General features: G+C 37.0%; 1 protein-coding gene and 1 pseudogene across 1 annotated transcript; one reads left to right on the forward strand and one right to left on the reverse strand.

Moving 5' to 3' along the window:
* The first annotated feature begins 295 nt into the window (after positions 1 to 295).
* LOC115451961 lies at positions 296 to 4,674 on the forward strand. The gene is made up of 5 exons (XM_030180387.2): positions 296 to 499; positions 1,141 to 1,287; positions 1,682 to 1,878; positions 3,205 to 3,363; positions 3,640 to 4,674. Exons 1-5 carry the CDS (start codon positions 374 to 376, stop codon positions 4,598 to 4,600), a joined length of 1,590 nt encoding a protein of 529 aa, XP_030036247.1. The 5' UTR covers positions 296 to 373; the 3' UTR covers positions 4,601 to 4,674.
* Positions 4,661 to 18,535, reverse strand: LOC115452184 (annotated as a pseudogene).
* Between the last annotated feature and the right edge of the window lie 659 nt (positions 18,536 to 19,194).

Here is a 19,194-nt window from a genome sequence, read left to right on the forward strand (position 1 = left end):
GGGTGTAAATCTCATTCTTCTCGTTAAGAAAATGAAACTGAAATCATCAGCTTCCATCGGTGAGTAAACAAAAAACCTAATATATTTGCTTAAACTCTGTACATAAGTGCAAAAAGTGTTATTAATTATACTTTATTATGCAGTAGTCATATTATAATCTGCTGTTGGTCATTCGATCCAGACATTATTAAGTATTTTTCATTTTTACCTCAGATATGTACCCGAGTTTTGTTTTAAATTAATAAAAAGTTTAAGCAAAAAGATTATAAAAAAGTATAACCAGTAAACAGCCAAAACTGTCAGTCAATCAAAACATCAAAAATCTTAAAATGTAAACACAAAATAAATCCGAAATTAAAAAACACAAACAAAGATGATCAATATTCTTTCGTACGTTGGTATGAACATGCAATCTGAGGTATGCCTGTGGACTCTGCTGGGGCTCATGCGTACCATCTTCGACGCCACGTTGTTTAAAGTAAACTCCAACTTGAAACAGGTGCGCTAACGAAAGAATAACTTAAACAAATGTATATTTAACTCATATTAACCAGATTTTTAAAGCAGTGTTTGGGAAATTGCATCTTTACTTCCGCGTAGAATGAAGGATAGGTTGCAGGTATTTTTATAAAGAAAATCTTCTGTATGTTGTGGATATTATTTTGGATATTCAAAATTGCAGTTTGGTATTTGGATTGTAGTCTGTAGAGTACCTAGAACCAACCTAATGTGCAAAGAAGCGAAGAGCTTTCAAAGAAACACAAAGTATATATAAAATGTTTTGAAAATTGATTCGTCGAATCAATTCAATCTTTCTCAGTTAGAAACCTTTAGGTTTAATTTAAATGCATAAAGACATTGAGAATAACATTTCAATTTGAATGCCAAATTATATTTATTTATTACAAGTTTTTCCAGAAAAATCCAATTCAATTCAGATAAAAATGGCCACATTGGCTAAGACGGGAATGTCTTACAATACAGATCGGATATTTTTTTATATAATTGTGTTTTATGAGAAGAAATGTGAAGTCTGCCAACCCATATTAGCCTTCGCTTAAGATCTGAACCCTCTGAGTAACAGAGAATTCCCCTACCCAGTTTATAACACAGGAGTGATATTATTATGTGTTTGTCCAGGTGTGGCAGATGACGATGCCGCCTGAGTTGTCGCTGCCGGTGCAGCGCGTGTTGCGCACCGTCATCTCCGGCGTCATGCTCGCGCAGTGTTTCACCGTATACGTGTACCTCGCATCGTACATTGTTTTGCTCTATCCTGTTTTCCTGGTAACTATTACTTACGTTACTGTAAGGAATTGGTATTTTTCAATTTGCATAAATGGATGCTTCGTACTCTACCTAAAAGGCGGTTCGAAAATACACGTTAGTTGCCTTCGATTGTAATTTGACTGGTATAGCTAAGACTTCATGAGGTAGCGTAGGTAGGTAACCAAACATGTATTATGTGTATTCGTGTTTCGTCTAGCTCTTTTTCATTCCATAGATCATGGTAAGTTATAAAGTTGAATCGTTTGCAGCTAACACTATAGTAATCTAAAGACTCACAAATTTTTTCATTTGACCCATAATAGAACCTAGGAATTAATCGGTTTTAAAGCCATAAAATCCAAAAAAATAATTAGCTTGTTTGGCTATGACAATAAATATTTTTGGTGTTCAGGAAGAACGTCCAGCACTGGTACTACCGTGGCTACTCCTAGCCGCGATAAGAAAGCTGCTATGCGAGCTGACCAGCCTGTCTCTAGGCCTGGGTACCTGTGTGCTTCTCGGTCCGGCAAAACCGCCCTGCATCAAGTTCCTGGTGGTTAAAGTGGTTTCTATAATGCCAGCGTTTTACATGTGGATGTTGGTGTTTAGGTGAGTACTGTTCCAGCAAGAAGGGTTGATCCTTTTTTCTTTGCTTCTCTCCTTTCATATTTCAAACCCTATTTATATTATTATAAGGTAAGTAATCATTTGTGTAATAATGTGGATAGAGGCGATCTCATTACTTACCATCAGTAGATCTGCATACTCGATTGAGTATAAAAACATGAGAAATGGTTCCGCTTATGATTTTAAATCTTTCGGAGGATAAAACTAGGTGTCCTAGTGCTGTCAAGGACTGCCCCTCATAGCCTTCCCGGAATTAAAATAATCAAATCGAAATTAATAGCTCATTGGCTTATAAACAGTATAACCCTGAACTTTCTGTGTTGTTTTTTTAATTAATGTGCAGACATGCCAAGGTCCCCTCTCCGCTGCGGCGACGACGCGCATTTTTGTCGCGCGTTTTACATTTTTATTTTTATGTAAAAGTAGTTTTAATTCCGTCTGAAGTTCCTCATCAGCTTGTTTGTGTAGTGAATATACATTTTTATATATGAATACTTGTGAAAATGCGCTGTTAAACAATTAATGAAGGTATTTTCTGTATATATCCCTATACCTAAATGTCATTTTCCTGTGATATATAAATCATGTCAGTTCAGTATCCTTGTGGTATAATAACTCATGAAACCACAGGCACATAGTACTGACACATATAGTAACGTGATATATATGTGTATAAGTATATACTATTTATGCATGTATATCGCTTAGATATCTTAGAAGATCGGGCAAAGACAATTTCATTAATTGCTACGTAGTGTGATAAAGGCAGTCCGTAGACATATTTGACCACAATGTGAAATGACCGGTCAAGGCAATACCATTTACTCACAGGAAACAACGTCAAGTAAGAGCTTGGATGCGTTTTGTATGAAAGTAAATTGCCCAAAGGCCTAAACACTCCCAACACTTCCCTAAACCTTATTCCTTTTTATTAAGTTGGTTGGCATAAGGCACGCACGCATACGGATCGCAACCACCTTCCACAAGATTGTTTTTGATTTTTGATTGATTGGTGTGGCCCAAGTGTGACTATCTGGTTCAAACAACCCGGTATAAATTGCGTCGACTGGCAAAGGATACTCATCTCTTGGCAATTAACATCATATTTAGAATCCACTTCGCTTACCATCAGGTGCAATCGCTATGCCAATATAATAAAAAGATATTGTGGGTATTTGGGGGGCAGAAGGCCCTTATCAGGTTGCTCGTTTGCCGGTCCGTGTTTTAAATATTGAGATGGTTCTCTGGTATGGTTCTTGGTATGGTTTACAGTTCGTATTCCTTAAATATAATTTTTATGTATAACAGTTACTACCACGTATTGAAAGTGGCGTCAGCGTTCAAAACCTTTCCGCCGGTGCTGCCATCTACCGACCTCGACTACGGATTAGAGCTGGCGGTGAGGCGCAGGCGCACCAAATCGTTGCTGGGCGAGGATCAACTGCGGAGGAAGCTTGAGGCCAGTTTGTGAGTATACACGAATTAAAGGAAAGATTAATACAAAGTAAGAACTTTCAGTGCACCATTTTATCAAATTACTATGATTGTTATTTATCAATTAATATATGTACTTAGTAGTCTTCTAGCATAACTTAAAGAGTACCACAGTCTTTTAAAACCATTTAAATTCAATAACGATCGTATTGTAATTACGAATTTGGTACACCGTAATAAAGTTTATCGTCATGTTAGTGCTGTGGCTGACTCGAATTTAAATCGTTTTATGAGACGCTGTATCTATAGTTGCAGTGAAAGACACGGCTCGTTAATAGAAGGTGAAGCTCTCCAGCTTCCGCCAGTGAATCTCGCGTCAAACATAGCGAGCTCAACTGACACTAGCGTGGAAGACATGAAAGACAATCTAGACTCCTCACAGCCGATGTCAATCACGTCGAACCGCATGTCCGACGCCGGCACCTTCGAAGACTGGTTTGGTAATGAAGTAGTGATACCACGCGACACAGATCGAATTCTGGAACAGTTCGTGCTAATGCTGTTGCGTATCAGCGTTTACTTAACGAGGGAAGGCAGTGAATCCCTCATTTTACGGAGCTTCAGTCCACGATCTCAAACCATTTCGATAAGAACTGATCTTGACTGTCCAGTTATGCCGTCAGATACTGATACCCCACATGTAACGAGATGCAGGGAGGACCAAAGACCCTCGTATCTCCGTGACTATCCTGAAATGTTTACGAGGAAGTCTTCGGACATACCTCTATCTTCACGCAGAAGGGGCTCTATAAGAACTGTGCAGAAGAAAAGCGAATCTGATGATGGTAACATCACAAAACAATACAAGCGTGCTGTCTCAATAAACTCTAATGAAAAGGTGTCTCTGGAAATAGAAAAAGTTGTGAATAAAAAGAAGCAAACAATGAAAAGGAATGAACGTAAAAGAGATCCTACTACTAAATTAAAATATAGTCTAAAAATAAATGAAGTACAATCAAATAGCATTGGAACAGAGACGGTAAATGAGAGGAAGAACAGTCAAAATGAAAGTACCGGAGTCGGAATGACACAAACCAGTAAGAAGTTGAATTTTAAAGAAAGACGAAATAATCCCTTAACCGAAAATAATAAGTCTGAAGATGAATCATCACCTGAACAAAAAGGAGAAAACGGTGAGGGTCAGCAAAGTTCTCAGGAACAGCATAAAAATTTAGACAACAATAATACTCAGGACAATCTAAGCAAATAATATAACGTGATTATAAAAAAAATACAAAAAAAATGAGGATAATTTATTAATATTACAAACTTAAACTAAAAAAATTGTTTTATTAAGTGTCAATCATACATAAATAGTAATTAATTCCCCTTTTGTCCTAAAATGTTAGTAAATTAAAATAATTTGTTTTTAATACTATACTGAATCTTACAGTAAGTACAGCATTATCTAAATATTGTGATATCAATCAAAGATACACGTTGCATCTTTCAGTGGTTGCTATGATTATGCCGGCCTATCTTACTTGCTAATAGGTATTTCACAAACGCTGCCCTTCGCAGCTTTCACTGGATCCAAGTACATGACACGGTAATTATACTCATCAGGATTAATTAAATTAAACTGATACATGGGCAGCCTGTTAGTTATCACCCACGCAGTCTGCGGCACCTCGTGGTCTATCCGCAAATCGTTGGGGAACACCATTGTTCTATTGTCTTGCGCAACTATTGCAAAATTTTGGATTTGATACGGCTTGCGCGTGTCCCAACATCCGATACCGTCCTGCGAAATGAGGTTAAAGAACATAATACCGTTGCGGTCGACGGCTGCGGCCGACACTTGCCCGCCAGCGCCGCGACTCTCGCCAAGGAGTTTGAACTCGCTCACAGCGTTATCCACACGACTTGGGTCGCGTATTACTGATGTCGCCACAACAAACTCCAGGGAACTCGACATAGAATGGTAATACAAGGGACGGTCGCCCTTATGGTATTTTCCTAACGACATGCCGAATATACCATCCGACCACTGATAGTTCAGGCCATGGAGAGTGTAATTGGAATATAAAGGTTCTGGGTAAAATGTGTAGTGGTTGAATCTCCAGAATTTGACATCGGAGTTTCTGAAGACGATCAGTCCAAAGCGCCAGGCGTCGGCGATATAAACGTGTAAATCGCGGCAGTGTGCATCTCTCGAGTCGACGATTATGTTGGTGATGAGTGAATTCTGAAGGACGAATTCGCTTGGGATGGGATATTTGGCGAGAACGGCGTTATTTTCTAAATTGATAGCGAAGAGCGTTGGCGGGCAGAGCTGGCGGGGCGTCTCGAAGGCTTCCACTTGCCCGGAGTCAAGCACCCACATGACGCCGCAGTGGTCCACGCTCATGCGAAATACCGATGTGAAACCAGTGCAGTTGACTGGAAATGGAAAAGAGGAACATATTTCAATAATATAGATTGAAATGAAATACTAAAATTGTTAACAAAAAAAAGTTCTTCCAAAAATATGATTTTTATGGTTAGTTTTGTATCTAAATTCTAAACACGTCATCGAATGAAACAGTCGTCGTTAACATTCTTCCTACTTCAATAAAATAAAACTATTCCTTTTGGCCCAGTTTCCGCAGTGCCATGTAATATGTATCAGATATAACTAACAAATGCAATCACACCACTCATCCATTATTCAATCAGTATTATAATACTGTTACATCAAAGCTTAAAAACTATAAATTTTATAAAAAGTATCTATGCTTGGGTAGTAGACTGTGACCGCTGTATTTCTCCGGTTTTACCAGTTACCTGCGTCATGCCACTCCCAATCAGGGTAGGGGGTGAGTAGGGGGGACTCTGAGCTGCTGTCAATCGGTATTGAAGACAGAGTTACAGGTACTCCTTTCTTCCATCTAGGTGTGCTCACAAATACCCGGTCTTTCCATCTTTCAATGCCCAATGGGATTACATTGGACTGGTTGAAGTTCCTGGAACGATGAAGATATATTTTGCTACATGTTGCTTGAGGCTTTGCTACGTAATACCTTCCCCGCTATAAAGGTCCTTTAAACATTGTAGTGATTCAGATTGTCAGTACGTCAGTGTGATCTACTTAGTAATCGATTTACAAAACCGTTATCTCCCATGGGTGTTGTCATGGGAAAACCGGGATAAAAAGTAGCCTATGTATTAATCCAGAATATGGTCTAATCGTGTTTTTTTTATTGCTTTGAATGACGAGACGAGCTTGCCGTTCGCCTGATGGCAAGCGATACGACCGCCCATAAAAAGTAGAAACACCTTCCAACAACTTGAATTGCAAAGTATTGCAAGCAATACTTGCAATACAATACTACTTACACGCCTCAGGCGTGAGATGTTAAGTCTCATTAGGTCCAGTAGTAACACTGGCTACAATGTCCTTCAAATCGAAACACAACAGTGGCTACAGCTGCTTGGCGGCACGAATAGACATTGCGGTGGTACCTACCCACATATGATGGACCTACAACCGTGTACTAAATTTAATCCAAAGCCATTCGGCTGTTTTTTGCGTTTACTTCGAAAATAAAAATGTTTTTAAATACTTATGCACTTATAATATTAGTTACACTGATTCACATACAATATAATATTTAATCGCCTTCTTAGAATTTAGTGTACATGAGTTTGGTCTGAGGCTTTAAGTTACAGAGCAGTACCTACATATAAATAGCCATTTATTGGAATAGCGTGATGTAATTTCGACTTCGACATTCACTCGACACGGCATGTATTTGTTATTGTCCCGTGGTTTGAATTTGTTGTCTATTTGTTACTAAATACGTCTGTTTAATATCATGCGACGAAAATAGTCTATAACGCTATACAGTGGCGTGGCTAGGTGTGGGCGAAGTGGGCCCTTGCCCACGGCCACGCACTTAAAGGGGCCTCGCGAAGCCTCTTTAGATACGATGCTACCAATTTCAAATCCCCATTTATTTTTAAATTTAACAAAAACTGTATTGGTCACACTCGTCACTTTCACTTAAAAAAACAAGAACGCACCGCACATTTATATTTTTCATTTTGTCATAAATAGGTATGTCGTGTAGAAGCATGTTTGGTATGATAAATTTATTGGGTAATTCTTGGGAACGAAAATAAAGGGGCTTCGCTGATGCGACCTCACCTACGTCTATATTAATCCACGCTACGGCACTGACGCTATAAGTGCAGTGGGCTAGTTACAACTCTATCACCTCTTTAGGAATTATTGTAAAAAATATTTTTCATATACTTTTCTAAAGGACTCGTTCCCGTTTTCGAAATTTATATAATTATTAAGTTAAATTTAGACCGGCTAGTTTGCGCAGCAATATATTGCGCAAGAACTAAATACGTATGCACTAGCGACAATACAAAAATCTATATCTATACTATTATATAAAGCTGAAGAGTTTGTTTGTTTGTTTGTTTGTTTGTTTGAACGCGCTAATCTCAGGAACTACCGGTCCAAACTGAAAAATTCTTTTTGCGTTGGATAGCCCTTTGTTCGTGGAGTGCTATAGGCTATATATCATCACGCTATACCCAATAGGAGCGGAGCAGTAATGCCTAATCTCAGGAACTACCGGTCCAAACTGAAAAATTCTTTTTGCGTTGGATAGCCCTTTGTTCGTGGAGTGCTATAGGCTATATATCATCACGCTATACCCAATAGGAGCGGAGCAGTAATGGCTAATCTCAGGAACTACCGGTCCAAACTGAATATTTTTTTTGCGTTGGATAGCCTTTTGTTCGTGGAGTGCTATAGGCTATATATCATCACGCTATACCCAATAGGAGCAGAGCAGTAATGGCTAATCTCAGGAACTACCGGTTCGAACTAAAAAAATCATTTTGTATTGGATAGCCCTTTGTTCGTGAAGTGCTATAGGCTATATATCATCACGTTATGACCAATAGGAGCGGAGCAGTAATGGCTAATCTCATAAACTAGGAGTTTGAACTGAATAATTCTTTTGTGTTGGATAGCCCTTTGTTCCTGGAATGCTATAGGCTATATATATCATCACGCTATGCCCAATAGGAGCGGAGCAGTAATCGCTAATCTCAGGAACTACCGGTTCGAACTGAAAAAATATTTTTTGTGTTGGATAGCCCTTTGTTCCTGGAGTGCTATAGGTTATATATCGTCACGCTATGACCAATAGGAGCGGAGCAGTAATGAAACATGATGCAAAAACGGGGACAATTTATTAGTTTTGAGAGCTTCTGTTGCGTGCGCTGCGTAAACGGTTAAAGTTATACAACAATGATGTATGACGGGATTGTTCCTCTTAAAAAGTTCTAAAAAATATATTATAAAACAAAGTCCCCCGCTGCATCGGTCCGCCCGAACGTGTTAAACTCAAAAACTACCCAACGTATTAGGATAAAATTTGGTATGGAGACAGTTTGAGACCCTGGGAAGAACATAGGCTCCCGGAAAATATATATCGTGACTTTTATAACGGAAAACTTTAGCCCGAAAAACTTTATAACGCGGGCGGAGCCGCGGGCAAAAGCTATCTTCTATCTATCTATACTTATAATAAATCTGTAGAGAGGTCAATTCTGTACATGAAATATATTTCCAAAATAACTAACAGGGGGTGATTAGGGATCGATACTGATGCCAAAAATGCAATTAGTAAAATTTTTGTCTGTCTGTCTGTCTGTCTGTCTGTCTGTATAACCGTTATAGAAACAAAAACTACTCGACGGATTTTAACGAAACTTGGTACAATTATTTGTCATACTCCTGTGCTGGTTATAGTATACTTTTCATCACGCTACAATTAATAGGAGTAGAGCAGTGAAGGGAAATGTTGGGAAAACGGGAGAAGTTACTCCATTTTTTAAACTTCCGTCGCGTTTGCAACCTTAATGGTTAAAGCTACACAGAAATAATGTATGACGGAAATGTTCTCCTTAAAATTATGTAAAAATATCCCACGACAGCATATGTCTATCTTTTATGGTTGACTCACAATAACACGTGTAACTCCCGATAGCTTAGCAGTTCGAAGCTTTCTCATTATATTTGTCTACTCTTACGTTTATAACACTCTCAGTCATCCCTAATTAAAAAGTTAACATTATTAAATATTCCATAAAAAGAATCATAGAAATCGGTATAGAAACACCAAAGTTATACATGAAATACGCTAATAATAAGCCATCATGCGTAAATACTGAATCATGCTATAAGGATTATTTTTGTATATATATAAGGTCGCGAACGCACAGGCAGGCGGCTTGCTTGGCACCTAGAGGCTAGCGAATCACCTAGCGAGTAGCTTCGTAAAACGAACATTCTCGGACGTTCGCGACCGGCTCCATTTTTTAAGTCCGAAATCCACGCGGGCGAAGCTGCGAGCGGAAGCTAGTACTATTATATAAAGCTGAAGAGTTTGTTTGTTTGTTTGAACGCGCTAATCTCAGGAACTACCGGTCTAATCCGAAAAATTATTTTTGCATTGGATAGCCCTTTGTTCGTGGAGTGCTATAGGCTATATATCATCACGCTATATCCAATAGGAGCGGAGCAGTAATGGCTAATCTCAGGAACTACCAGTCCAAACTGAAAAAATATTTTTGCCGTTGGATAGCCCTTTATTTGTGGACCGCTATAGGCTATGTTTCGCATTTATCATCACGCTATGACCAATAGGAGCGGAGCAGTAATGGCTAATCTCAGAAACTACCGGTTTGAACTGAAAAAATATTTTTGTGTTGGATAGCCCTTTGTTCCTGGAGTGCTATAGGTTATATATTATCACGTTATGACCAATAGGAGCGGAGCAGTAATGAAACATGTTGCAAAAACGGGGAAAATTATTAGTTTTGAGAGCTTCCGTTGCCTGCGCTGCGTAAACGTTTAAAGTTATGTAACAATGATGTATGACGGGATTGTTCCACTTAAAAAGTTCTAAAAAATATATTATAAAACAAAGTTCCCCGCTGCATCTGTCTGCCTGAACGTGTTAATCTCAAAAACTATCCAACGTATTAAGATGAAATTTGGTATGGAGACAGTTTGAGACCCTGGGAAGAACATAGGCTCCCGGGAAACTACTACTTTTATAACGAAAAACTTTAGCCTGAAAAACTTTATAACGCGGGCGGAGCCGCGGGCAAAAGCTAGTTGTATATAAATGCGGCTCATTGCATATCCTACTACAAAATTTGTAAAAATCAGCTTGTCATTGTTTCCATGGTCAAAAATGCTTGAGGAAGATATATTTTGCCAGGTTTCGGATACATCTAAAACCCGCTTAACATTTAAGTAGTAAGCTTTTGCAAGTTTATTTTTAATTCCACGAGTAGCCCTGACCCAGTTTTACAAAGTGCTTCTTTAATATCGTTTAGGATGGTCATTCCTGCGTCCTCGCTACGAGGCGATTAATTGTGGCTTGGAGAGGAATTTACTTAATATAGATATCCCATTTTCAAATCAATAAATTTTAAATCAGTCGTTGTTCATTGTTATCCATGTTTTATTAATGTGATGCTGTAACTTCTATAAATTAATTGAATTCTTTTAAAATAGTCACACCCTTACACCTCCACTGCACTTGAAAGCTAGCACATTTATTTACTTATTATCATCATTGAATAATATCCTTACAGGTTCCTTAAACCTAATACAATATTGTCGCTATTAACTATAGTAACTGTTAACTGATACACTACTTATTTACATATTAATAATTACATATACACGAATACACATATTTTAATGATTACATGAGCATCGTCACCTGTTAAGTAATTTATTATTATAATTATTATTAATGAGACTTATTTCCAAAGAAAGAAAAAGAATTTAAGGCTTATACTGCAAATGTAATGTAATGTAAATGGCATTACTTACAAGAGGCACGCGATATAAAACATTATCAAAACAATTCCAGGTTGGCAGAACCGTAATTTCTGTGCTATTGATAATGATACACTTTCTAAGGAACTATTATTCATATCCGTTCTTTATAAGTTACTTTATGTTTATAAAAGCGGAAGAAGTATGGTCTACTTAGTCTGGCCATAAATACTGTTACACTTAATTATAAAAAAATATTACATTTGAATTTCGAATCTGTCATTTTTATACGATTGTTCATTGTGTTTTCTCATTTTGGCGCCAATACATTGTAAAATATTTTGCGATATTAAAATGGTGTGGGGTGATAAAGAGAACCGAATCGCTGTGATAGCATTACACAAAGTAGGTATGGAGCCAAATGCAATTTTTAAAACTCTCCATACACTTGGTATTAGTAAAATGTTTGTGTACCGGGCTATTAATAGGTACAATGAGACCTCCTCTGTTTGTGACAGAAAAGATCTGGCCGTCCACGTAGTGTTCGTACGAAAAAGGTGGTCAAAGCAGTAAGGGAAAGAATTCGAAGAAATCCTGTCCGAAAGCAAAAGATTTTATCTCGGGAAATGAAGATAGCACCTAGAACCATGTCGCGTATTTTAAAAGATGACTTAGGACTTGCAGCCTATAAGAGACGCACTGGCCATTTCTTAACTGATAATTTAAAGAAGAATAGGGTGGTAAAATCGAAACAACTACTGAAGCGGTACGCAAAGGGAGGTCACAGAAAAATTTTGTTTACGGATGAGAAAATTTTTACAATTGAGCAACATTTTAACAAACAAAATGACCGTATTTATGCTCAAAGCTCTAAGGAAGCTTCCCAATTAGTCGACAGAGTGCAACGTGGACATTATCCGACTTCAGTGATGGTTTGGTGGGGTGTTAGCTATGAAGGAGTGACTGAGCCATATTTTTGTGAAAAGGTATCAAAACATCGGCACAAGTGTATCAAGATACCATTCTTGAGAAGGTAGTTAAGCCCCTTAACATCACCATGTTCAATAACCAAGTATGGTCCTTCCAGCAAGACTCGGCGCCGGGTCATAAAGCTCGGTCCACGCAGTCTTGGTTGGAATCGAACGTTTCGGACTTCATCAGAGCTGAAGACTGGCCGTCGTCTAGTCCCGATCTTAATCCGCTGGATTATGATTTGTGGTCAGTTTTAGAGAGTACAGCTTGCTCTAAACGCCATGATAATTTGGAGTCCCTAAAACAATCTATACGATTGGCAGTGAAGAATTTTCCCATGGAAAGAGTGCGTGCTTCTATTGATAACTGGCCTCATCGTTTAAAGGACTGTATTGCAGCCAATGGAGACCACTTCGAATAAGCTTTTTATATTTTTAATTGTTTTATATTTATGTATTAAACTGACACACTGTAAAAGTAATAAATGTTATTTGCAGTTAACAATTTTCTTTTTTCTTTATTACAATATTTATGGCAAGACTAGGTATAATTGTTGCATTGTTGTGTAAGTATTTTCTGTATTGTTGAAAAGAAACTAGGAACACTATTGAAGTAAAAGGGAACCGGCCGGGCCTATGTTTGATTTTGTTCATTATTCTATATGTAATGGTTAATAACACGAAAAGAAGCACTCCTGCGAAAATTGCATAAAAATTGGTTAAAAATGAGCTAATAATTCATATTTCAAATATTGTAACGTGCAGAAGTGGGCGCGTTGTGGGGATATCGCTTCATCTCTTTCTTTCGCACGCGTCGCAATTCCCGATAACGTCACATGTGGGTATTTCCTCTCTTTTCTGTTTCTTGTTAATTACCCCTTCCACCGACATTTCAAGACTTATAACTTGTTGATTTTTTACCGGATTTTAATAATTCCTTTTGTGTTATAATTTATATAACGCAAATATTTGATAATGGTAAAGAACAAAAATGAGTCCGGTACCCTAAAGTATCATTAGGGACTCAGTTTGTTAATTGTGGTCTTGATATTTATAATTTAGACAGTGGTGGATTTAGACAGAGACCGTATAGGCCGTGGCTTAAAGGGTGCCATATTTTAAAACAAGAGGGAGGAGGGCAGTCTTCCTATTAGAGACCTTTATTTTTGCTCGCGTAAAATAGTCACCCGGACGCACATGCGGACGGCACTGAGTGCTCTATAGTTAAGGAAACTAATAAATTCGGCACTGCATTAGGTATCTACACAGCTTTTATTATTCATATTCTTCTGGGAAAAGAGTTTTCCTCAAATAATTCGTTTGTTGAAATGTTGTACTATATAATGCTTAATGCATATGCAGGCAATTTAACAGTAGGTCATTCAGCAAGGACAATTTGTCGTGCCCGGATACAAAATGTATTACTGTACCACGTTACTTTGCAGCAAATAAAAGGAAAAGGAGTTGTTATATTCGTCTGGGAAACAGCTGACATATGTATAAGTGGATACATTTAAATGCACAATGAACACACACGATATAATATACATACCCGTTGTCGATGGCTGCTTGTCTCTCCAGAGGGCTGGGGGTACTGGTAGTCGATCTGTTTCCACCTGAACAGCGTGCCAAATGCTTTGTCATTGCTTTGTGCGTAGCCCTCGCATACAGTAATCGCTGCCACCAAAACTACTGTGATCATCTGGGAATGAACAGGAAATACTACAAGTAAAGATATTTTATATAAAAAAAAAATAAAGAATAAAAACGCCTTAAAGAACCACTAAAAACCAAAAAATAATTTAACATAACAGATATGCACTAGTTACCAATTTTGCAGTCGGTGACTAATAAAAATGAAACATTTTCTAATTTCTTTAAACTAGGTTAGCTAGCATTTTTAATTATTATATATTTGTGTGTGTGCAAATAAAATATTTCTTTATCTAGATTGCAATGCTCTAGGTACTCTACCAGATGAACTCATGTTGCTAATCTATACATATTATATCACAAAGTCCCCCAAAGCTGTCTGTATGTGATCGATTTTCTCAAAATCTACTGAATGGATTTTTATGACATTTGGTATAAACATAGTTTAAGACCCTGGGAAGGTTATAGGCTATTTTCTATCCCGGGAAAATATATAGCGGGGCTTCGGACGAAGCCACGAGCAAGAGCTTAGTATTATATTTCCTTTCAAGTATCTAGTCTACTTGAGAAATAACAAAACTCCTTTTAACAATAGCTAAATTTAAACTTCGCGTAGGATATGAGGCATCGTTGTCTCTATTCATTTATATCCATCAGACGCCATTAAAATCTAGCGTCATGTTGCGTGAAGATATTATCAAAATTATTCCAAATATTAAGATAAATTGAAGTCTACAATGCTTATTTTATGCGTTCTTTTACGTTTTACTCTAAGTTTTGTCTGCGTATACCTCGTGGTGCCCTCTAACTCTTTTCTAGATCTTTACATTCTTACCTTACTTCTTACTAATTTATAAACGCAAATGTTTGTGAAAATGTTTGTATGTTTGTTAGAAGTAAACGCATACACAGCTGAACGTATTTGGATGAAATTTGGCATACGGATAGACCATTTCCTGAATTGACATACTCATAGGCTACTTTTATCCTGGTAATTTGCTGCCGTGAGAAATATTTGTAGTTTTTATATATTATTTAAATAGGTGGTACTGGCGTCGTATCGATAGCGCTATGAATTACTACAGAGTTTTAGGATTTTGTGTAGCGCTAAAGGCTAATAGTTAGGCTATAAAATTTAAATATTTTAGTCACATCATACGTGATTACTTTATGCGTTGCGAAAATGGTTACTACGCCTCTCCTGAATTTAGACAAGCATGTCAGAAGTTTGCACCTCCACATTAAAAGGGGTAGGCAGATTTGCAAGTATTCACAATTCGCGCTTATATCCGTATTCCAAAACATGTTAAGTGGCGAAGCTATTGAAATATAAAATTTATTTTTTATAAATTTAAATCAAGTATAATTTATTAATGTACGATGATGTAATAAAAAATATTTTTAACGATGAAACATGTCCAAAAAGATTTGTATCCTATATAGTCGAATTAGAGTCTAGATTACATATTGATATAAGTTCTAACTCATATATTATTCAATCTTAAGAAATACTTATGTAAAGAAATAAACATCTAATTACTGTTTAATGGACTTAATCGTTAACGTGTAGAAATGTAACACCAGGGACGCAAAGAAACTAGTTTCACACGAAACTAAACCAGTTTTCTGTCACAGTATAGGGTTGCCAATATGATGTACAGTCAGACAGAAAAGTAGCTGAACAAAATCAAAACTTCAATTCGCCTGTACGTTAAACTTTGTATGAAGTAGGTTTTTTTATTATTTATGGTGAAAAAAAATTATTTGTGCACTAAAGTGTATCGGCGATTTGAAGTTTCGATTTTTTTAATGCTTATGTGGATGACTGTACAGGAAATTAAATATACTAAACTTCTGGTCGAGAGTAAATGAGCAATCATTCGTCTCAATCATTTGTTCTGAACATTAACCCGATCAAACGTACTTACAAATAAAATGCAAATATGATTATAATAATAATCAAAGAGAATTATAGTTCTACATACATTGTAGTATATTTTTAAAATGTTATTGGCAACCCTAGAAAAACAACTTAAAATTTGAATACTAATTCTCCACGGACTACGACAAACTGGATTCCTTCAAGTTTTGAAACAAAAAATCGCTACCACCAAAATATATCTAGCTTCTGAACCTTAATTCAATATGGTCATGAGGATTACCCGATAATTATCTGTGATAAGATATTCCAAATACAATAATCCATTATACAGAATAAATTGTATTGATGTGGGAGCGTTAAAAAATTCGCGCGTATTACTTTGTTGCCATAGAAGATGGACTCTTCCTTAATGAGCTGTTTTTTTAAGGGCAAAGTGATCCCACTGACCTGATGGTAAGTGGAGTGAAGTCCAATAGAATATCGACTGACGAGAGATGAATACCTCTCAGCAGTCGACACAATTATGCCAGCTTGTTGGAACTGGATATACACAGGCTGGTCCCGGAACGCGACACACTTACGTGGGCCACTATGGCGGGTTTTAACACGTTGCGTACTGTGGTCGCTATTCGGGCGAATATAAAATATATCCTACCACCAGTAAGAGCTGCGTAATAAGTATTTATGTGTTTTTCAAGTAATATTATATAAAACAAAGCTATTAAATAAAACCGGCACATAAAAGGATGTTTATGATACCTCGAGAAACAGGAAGGAAAATGTTCATCGAATATAGTAATTTCTGTAGCTTCGTAATAATATATGGAGCTGTTAATACTATCAGCCTTAGATTATGCTGTCATACAGGGTAAGGACCTTCTTTACTGCTGAGACGGTGATGCCTCAGTTGATATCCACTAATATATAAAGATGAAGACTTTGTTTCAACGCGCTAATGTGATGAACTACCAAACCGCTTTGATTTTCTTTACCAATAGGAAGCTACATTACTCCTAAGTGCTATAGGTTACTTTATTTCCTGGGAAAATAAAAAGTGGGACTTTTATCCCGGAAATACTTTTACACGCGGACGGCGCCGCAAACAAAAGCTAATAAAAAAATACTTAAAATCTTCAGCTTAACAGGACATTTGAAGTTTGGTCAGCCTTTTTTGTGGCTGACTGTACTTAAGTTGGGAAAGAACGTAGGTCGTGATACTGGGAATATGAAGACAGAACAGGTTTGAGCCTTAGTAATAGCACTCTAAGGATACCTTTCCACCGAAAATGTGCGAGGGAGCAATACTGCGCACGAGTTTAACAAATGTTTATTTTCTACGTCTCTTCCACTATAGGCATATGAGGCTAAGAACATGAAAAGATAATATTGAAAGAAAGAACGAAAGAAAAACATATTGGTGGTTTTATTTCTAACACATTAAGCTAACTCCACATTCTTGCCAAGGCTACACGAGAACAGCCGAATACAAGAGTGTAGAGACCATATTCGTTGTCTCGCTAACGCGTGTCGGTAATTCGGACTCGAATCAAAGAGATTTCGTGTAGATTTGTGTTTTTTTATTTTTCCGGAATTAAAAAAATAAATAATATTCTAAAGCACATAATGCTACAGCGACAGATACTTCTAACATGTCCATCTTGTATGACTACCGAATGGACAACTGCGCGTGCTAGAATGCCACTCTCGGTCTCGTCCTGTCTAGGCGTGGCCCGAGACCAAGATGTCTCGATGTGAGTGTAGAGTTGGCTTTACGCTTTTAGCTCCATCTCATGTATCTAGTGGATATTCCACCCTAATAGTAGGTATTTCATTAAGTCTGTTTTACATTACGTTATAACTAGTTATTTTATTTTATAACTAGACAACCTAAGACCAGATAATTTATTTTTTACCACAACTGCATATAAAAATACGTTTAATTATATTAAAAAATTTTAGAACATAATGTTATACAACCATTAATATTAATCAAGATATTAACGAGATATTCATTGGTCCGAAATATTATTCCCGTGTTGACTCTAAGCCATTAAACTGAACTGAATTCGAATATCTATCATCCCTAATTCTACTTCAGTCTCTTTGATGAGGTTATACACTAGAAACAACTCTGCCTAAACCTTAAAACTGCGGGACTATGTATAAAGTTATAAACCATATTGATACGTTTTATTTAAGCTATCGTAATTATCACGATGTTACTGTTAATAATAAGGGCTTGTATCTCATATTTGTTTATATATGAAAGCGTAAAGTGTTAACAATATAAAAACAACATAAAGGATAAAACTTGAGTATCATTGACATTTGTACAATCAAACTAAAATAATATAAAATTATCCTTAAACACATTCAAGTGGGTTTTTTGATGGTAGAATATATTTTATCTCCGCTCTGATAACAACCATCGTACACAAGATATTGAAACCGCCATAGTGGCCTACGTGAGTGGATCAACCTGTATATACCCGGTTCCAACAGGCCGGCATAATTGTGTCGACTGCCGAGGGGTCAGTAGACCTTATATGATCCTACTCCACTTACCATCAGGTGCAATGTCACTATGTCGTACACATAAAAAAAATAGAATAAACCAGCACCTCTATAAGTTGAAATGAATTAAGCAATGAATATCTGACACTTACCATGGTTTAAACAAATCAGCGGCACAGAAAATCCTTGGTGAGGAGACGTCAAGTCTATCCGTTGCTTTGCTTGCAACTGTTATGCGAGGAACATAACATTGCATAAAGTTTTCGTTTCATTAACTACAACTTACTCGTAATATCTCGAGCATGCTCAAAACTGTTGCCACTCGTTTTGTGTTTAATTGTGTATGTTTTCTTGACACGGAAACGGATTGGAATTGGCGGTCAGCTTAAAGTATTCCACATATAGTCGGAGAATGAGAATCTCTGCATCTTACAACGCGACGACTGCTAGAATTATGCCGGCTTCAGCTTATCTGAGGTTTTTAAATATCGGTAATATTTTTCGGCTAGAATAATTCAATACATGTTTTATTATGAGATGTCCTACCACTCTAAAAACGATATTTAAATAAAGTCCAGGTTTTATTAGCAATTCCTTAATTTGATCACGTTTGCTATACATACTGGAAACCCAATGAGTACGTTCAAGTTGACATAGAATTAAAGCCTTTATTATTGAACATTATAGATTCATTTCCTGATTGGTAAAACTAGATTTTGTTAGGTAAGGTCTTGACGTTGGCATCCTAATAGAATTAAGACATAATATCGGAATTATGCTAAAAACAATATTATTTACACAACCAATTTGAATTTAATAAGCTTATATATTTTTTTTACAAATGAATGACCAATCGGGCATTTGGTTCTTCTGGTGGCCTGGACGTAGCCAGCTTTCAAGCGACAACTGCTCAGAAACATAACAGTAACGAGTATTAATACCAGGGCTCTGGTACTGCACTGCGCTCCTCATTTAGGATA

The sequence above is a fragment of the Manduca sexta genome, chromosome 12 (genome assembly GCF_014839805.1).
Source record: "Manduca sexta isolate Smith_Timp_Sample1 chromosome 12, JHU_Msex_v1.0, whole genome shotgun sequence".
Classification (NCBI taxonomy): domain Eukaryota; kingdom Metazoa; phylum Arthropoda; class Insecta; order Lepidoptera; family Sphingidae; genus Manduca; species Manduca sexta.

Coding starts and splice junctions, on each gene's coding strand:
- LOC115451961 (XM_030180387.2), top strand. CDS start 374: ATGATCAATATTCTTTCGTACGTTGGTATGAACATGCAATCTGAGGTA. Junction 500..1,140: donor TAAACTCCAACTTGAAACAG/GTGCGCTAACGA, acceptor GTGTTTGTCCAG/GTGTGGCAGATGACGATGCC. Junction 1,879..3,204: donor ATGTGGATGTTGGTGTTTAG/GTGAGTACTGTT, acceptor TATGTATAACAG/TTACTACCACGTATTGAAAG.